Here is a 5,693-nt window from a genome sequence, read left to right on the forward strand (position 1 = left end):
AACAGCAGAAGAGCTTCCGTCTGCGAGACAAACATTGCTTAGGGAGGCAGGACGAATGTTCTGCAGCAAGCTCTTATCTCTTGTTATGTTTCTTGCTGCTCCGCTATCCAGCAAACCATTGCTCACAGTCTCCGTCGTCACCAGCAGTCACCAATGTGACTTGATGCTTGTGTACGGAGGGAGAGGGTTTCTCCATTCCACCACCAAACCGATCCTGGTTTTTGCGCCTCCATTGCTGTGGACAATTTTTACAGAGGTGCCCTGTATTGCCACAACGAAAACAGGCTCTCTGTTTAACAGGTGCAGTTGATTTTTCAGACCTTGGCCGAGCTCCGGGCATACTGCCAACATAGGCTTTCTTATCAGGCTTGGCTCCATGCCCGGGAAGGACGTCTGCCAACTCTCTTCTCTGCAATCTTGTCTCCTCGTCAAAAATACGACCTAAAACATAATCCGTCTTCAAATCCTCGACCTTCAGACTTTCGAACGCTGAAATTAGCCCATTATAGATAGGTGGCAAACTACTGAGCAATATGTACATTTGGTCTTGCTCAGATATTATTTTCCCTCTTTGTGTCAGGGATTGGAAACACTCCATCAAGTTATCAACGTGAGACCTCACCGACTGGTGTGGCTCCATAACTGTCCTGTACATTTTCCTTGTGAGAGCAATTAAAGACGCTGCTGACTTTTGCACATGGACGGTCTTTAAAGCATTCCAAGCCGTCTTCGAAGACGTTTTGTCAGACACGTGTATCAATTGGCTATCTGACAAACTCAGCACTATTATTGCTAGAGCTTTTTCGTCTTTCTGGGTGTCTTCTGCCGTGGGTGCAGCGGGGGGCGCATTTACATAGTCCCACAACCCCTCTTTCTTCTAAAAGTGCTGCATACGCAAGGACCACACAGAATAGTTCTCATGTGTGAGTTTATCCACCAGCAAGGCTGTAGTAGCTTGAGCCATGCTCTTTTACTCACGCTTCTCCAGCTGCCCGTTGCCTCTGGAACTCCTCCAACACTCCAAGGTTAGAACGGTGATATTATATCCAGCCGTGTATCGGCTCTGCTCTGCTCCACTCTCCGCACCACTGGAAGATAACGACTTCCTCGCTGCCTCAAGAGTATCACGTCCTTCACAGACCGACTCTCCACTGCGCAGCGCCTCCAGCACTCTGGAACTCTGGGCACATCACCCTGACGGTAGTTTAAAGTTGAAAGTAGCAGACAGTAGCAGAGTACTTGTGGAAGAGTATTTACAGTTTCTTTTACAGAGCTATATACATACATGCAGCTTTGTAGCAGTTCACAAGACTGACTGGCAAAGTGCTTCGCAGGATATCCATATAACACACAGGGTACTTGGACAAGGACTTCACTCAATATATACAACCATTGTCCAATCATAGTTCAGTACTGTACAACTGCTTAGTCATTCTGACTTCTGCAGATATGATGCAACCTTAGTTATCATGTGACTGTCAACCTGTCACCTTAGATCATCAGGATCTGACAGTAGTACATGACATGCTGTCATCTTGCCTATATCAGCCACACTGTGAGAAGACAACTCCCTGGAAGAGACGGGAATGCCAGGATAAGTGGGGGGCCGCATGGAAGGAGGGAGGCCCGGCAGGAGACGGACGGGCTCCGTCCAGGAAGCCAGGAGGGCCCTTGGTTGGCAAGGCCGGAGCCGGGCTGCGAAGGAGAAGAGGTTCTGGAGGCCCTTCGTTCACGGGGTCACCACAAGTCGGAAGTGACTGGATGACACATCACGCACACAACTGAATGAGTTATTTTGATTCCTTCATCTGAGGCAAAAAATTGTGTCTGTTATGTGTCCAGAGTTTTAAAAATACTCTATAAATACACACACACACAAGATCGGCATATGTTGTTTCAACAAAATGTTGTTCTTGCATTTTAATTTTTGAAGAGCTGGCGGGAGCTGGATTCTCGGATCACTGATGCCACGAACGAAGCTAAAGACAATGTGAAGTACCTGTACACCCTCGAGAAAGGCTGCGATCCTCTGTACAACGGTGACCCTGTAAGTAGACGCTATTTGCTCACTAGACCCCCAGAAGCACTTTAGGTTCACATATGAATCATAGCCGACATCATTCTGAAAGGTCCATAATCCTAAAATGAGTTCAAAAACTGATATAGGAATGGGTAACTCCTTTGGGTGTTTGCTTCCTGTTATATGAAAGGAGTACTTTGAGTACAGTGGAATGTAGTTGCTTAAAGAAAATGGCCAATCAAGCATGATCTTTTCAGAGATGGGTAAGGGAGATACTTCAGAGAGGGGGACACAGGATGAAGCCAAGAGAATTCACCATTGGTTCTTCAGCATGGCTGCTTATTTTGCTTAATTTGAAGAGCCACATGTACGTTTGTCTGTTTTATATGGTCAGCCTTTGTTTGTTAAAGGAAGTGTGTGAGAAACTGCAGGAAACACTCCAGGGACTGACTGGGGTGTGTGTGTGTGTGTGTTTGTGAGACCTCAAGAGGCTGGGTTTTGTCTGTTAATTTGGCTAAGTGGTTTTCAGAGCTTAACCCTGGACAAAGAAAACATCATTTGTACGGGATACACGGAGGGCACTTCCAAGCTGGCTGTTGTGCTCTACAAATGCTGTCTGTCTTCACTGTCAGCTAATGTTGCAGAGGTTCATGAGAGAGCTTCAACGTATTTACGGCTTCTCTATTTTGGTGACTAGGTTCAATTTGGTAAATAAGGAGAGATCTGCAGTTATATTTGCAGATGAGAAACTTTAGATGTGTTCTCCAACACACACACACACCCATCACACCAGCCAGCTTGGCTTGGAGAAGGGATTTAACAAGACAAATGCCTTCTCCAAGATGGCTGGCGGGGCCACAGGATGGGGGCTTGGAGAATGCCTTTAACTTTAAATGTGTTCTCCAAGCCCCCTGCCCTCACTGCCATGCCAGCTTGGCTTGGAGAAGGGATTTAAAGAGACAAATGCCTTCTCTGAGCCAAGCCAGTCAGCCAGTGGGGCGGGGAGGGGGAGAAAGAGAGAGAGAGAAAGGAAGAAAGTGGAAGGAAAGCAAATAGAAGAGAAGAAGAAGAGATTGGATTTCTACTCTGCCCTTCACTTGGAGTCTCAGAGCGGCTTACAAACTCCTTTTCCTTCCCCTCCCCACAACAGACACCCTGTGAGGTAGGTGGGGATGAGAGAGCTCTGACAGAAACTGCTCTTGTTCAAAAGATGAGTTAATGATCACATGTTGTAAGTTGTATTTTTATAAAAGGAATTTAATGTTTGGAGAAAGTTCTCACGAAATGAAAGTTCTACTCCGGAGAATCTTGTCAAGATCTGGAATTGAACATCTAGGATTGGAATATTACAGAAATTGTACATTGTTGTATTTTGTGATTTTGTATTACTGTATTAACATAAGTACACAGTTAGAATATAAGTGCATTTGCACAATTGCAGCTTTCTTGTTATTTGTTGGTGACCATAAGGGCTGGACCCCTTTCTGTATGTTTATTCAGAATACCAGTTTGGCCTGGTTTAACAAGTTTGAAAAGAAAGTCTTTGTCAGCATTATGGAGGGAAGTTTTCTTTATTTACAGAAGAGCATGGGAAATATTATTTATTTACAGAAGAGCATGGGAAATATTCTTTTGGGGTGATTGACAGGTTTGATGTCATAAGTATTAATGTCTGGGCATATTGCATGATTGCAATCAGAGGAAAACCTTTCCTGCCCAGCCATGACGATAGGGGGGGGGGAGGTGGAACTGGCCTTTTGCTTATTGTTCTGGATATTTGGGTCATTGAATTGGATCCAATCATCAGGGAGGAGGCTCCAAGGGGAAACGACTCTCTGGGTAACTCCCACCGGAGATGGGCCTTCGTGTGATGGACGGAGGAGCTGCCTTTTCATTCCTTGCAAGCCCCTCACTCACTGCCATTCTGAGGCCAGTTGGATACAGGCTCCATCCTTCATTGCTAAGGCTGTGCTGACAAGAGCACATGTCCAGGGGAGAGAACGGGGAGGGTCCTGGGGCATTAAAGCATGCTGGGAAAACTTGCCCTCGTCATCTTTTTGCCTTTTAGGTGACCATGGTAGATGCTATCCCTGGCCTCATTCATGCCATTAAAATGATCCATAGCATTTCGCGCTATTATAACACCTCTGAGAAGATCACCTCCCTGTTTGTGAAGGTGGGTGTGCTCCTAGCTCTTCTCCCCCCCCCCCCCGTTTGGAAACACAGTTTGGCTACTGTGAAAATTGGCTGTTTAAAAAGCTCATCCTGTACCTGCTGTCCTCCACCTGTCTTTTTCTAGGTAACAAATGTCTCTGAGTTTGGTTTCAAGCTCCTGGAGTTTTCTTGCCTGGGGGGAAGGGGGGTCTTCAAAATCCTGCTTTTTATAGTTTACTGGCAAAAGGCCTCTGGTATTTTTTGTAGGTAACAAATCAAATGATCACAGCCTGCAAAGCATATATCACTAAGAATAATACTGCCACCATCTGGGATCAGCCACAAGATGAGGTTCTGGAAAAAATACACGCTGCTATAAGACTTAAGCAGGTAAGCTTGTAACTTGGTATAAGGTGTAACGAGAACCAAATTTTATGTCATCCTGTTTAAGAAACTGAGGGGACAGGGGAAGGAGCAGTGGGTGCAAAGAGATTGTCAAGAAAGAGTGAAAAATTCTCTTGAAAAGCGACTTTGACTTGTGCAAAGAACATGTCAGTGTAACAAAGGAATACCAATAATGGCTGCATCTACGCATTCTTGCATTCCTTGCCACTGAGCATGCTGTGTGGCTTTTACATGGGAGGAGGGGTTTTTGTGTGTATGTTCCTCCATTGGCTGTCGTTTTCGTGGCCTTTTAACCCTGGGGTGCCCTTGGAGGGCTTTTTGAGGGTTTTAGAAGATACTGGCTGCAGCACTAGAGCAGGGGTCCCCTTTTGCACCCGTGGCCACCTTTGGAGTCCTGAAAAAGGGTGTTCGGCACAACCACAGGAGGTGGAGCCAACCACAAACCTTCAGGGAGTGAAGTTATCCATAACTCATATAGTCGCTCTCCAGCATTTCGGCAGAAGCCTTGGTCAGCAGTGCGTGTTTCTGTATACAGACAGCCAGTTCTTCTGCTGTGGCCGCAGCCACAACAATTTTAAAAATCCACCCAGCCATTCTGATCTCCAGGAGTCAATCAGAAACTTGTTGGGCTCCAGGAAAGTTATCATCTCTGTGGACCCCTGTGCTGTAGCGATTGCCAATGTTAAAAACAAAAAAAGAGCCCTTTGATGGCGACGTGGGGAAAATGGCAGCCGGGAGGGACTGACGGAAGGGAAATGGCACCCATGTGGGCCGGACCTTGAAAAGGCATACCTTCCTGCCTGCGTGGTGTGATAACGTCCTTGGTTTATGCTCTTCCCCAAATAGGGTTGCCAAGTCGAAAATCGTCAGGAGCGGGGGACTCCCGTCTGGTGTCACCAGGAAGTGACGTTATGACACTGGGCACGGGGACATGACCATCCAAGGGGGGAACATAGAGTTTCCCCCTCAGATGGTCGTGGCCCCGCCCCCAGCGTGCCCGGCATCATAACGTCACTTCCTGGTGATGCGCACGCCGGGGTGGGGTTCCCCCGCCCCCCGGGGGGACTTGGCAGCCCTATCCCCAAAAGACGAGAGAAAAGCAATTTTGGGAAAG

General features: G+C 46.9%; 1 protein-coding gene across 1 annotated transcript in view; it reads left to right on the forward strand.

The window, feature by feature from the left end:
* DNAH5 (dynein, axonemal, heavy chain 5) overlaps positions 1–5,693 on the forward strand; it is a 187,207-nt gene that overhangs the window by 19,788 nt on the left and 161,726 nt on the right. The window contains exons 8-10 of the mRNA XM_015416182.1: positions 1,934–2,047; positions 4,089–4,196; positions 4,442–4,564. Of these exons, the coding sequence (XP_015271668.1) occupies positions 1,934–2,047; positions 4,089–4,196; positions 4,442–4,564 (345 nt within the window). The remainder of the gene's footprint in view (positions 1–1,933; positions 2,048–4,088; positions 4,197–4,441; positions 4,565–5,693) is intronic.

Source organism: Gekko japonicus, unplaced genomic scaffold (assembly GCF_001447785.1).
Source record: "Gekko japonicus isolate JY-2015 unplaced genomic scaffold, Gekko_japonicus_V1.1 scaffold502, whole genome shotgun sequence".
Classification (NCBI taxonomy): Eukaryota; Metazoa; Chordata; class Lepidosauria; order Squamata; family Gekkonidae; genus Gekko; species Gekko japonicus.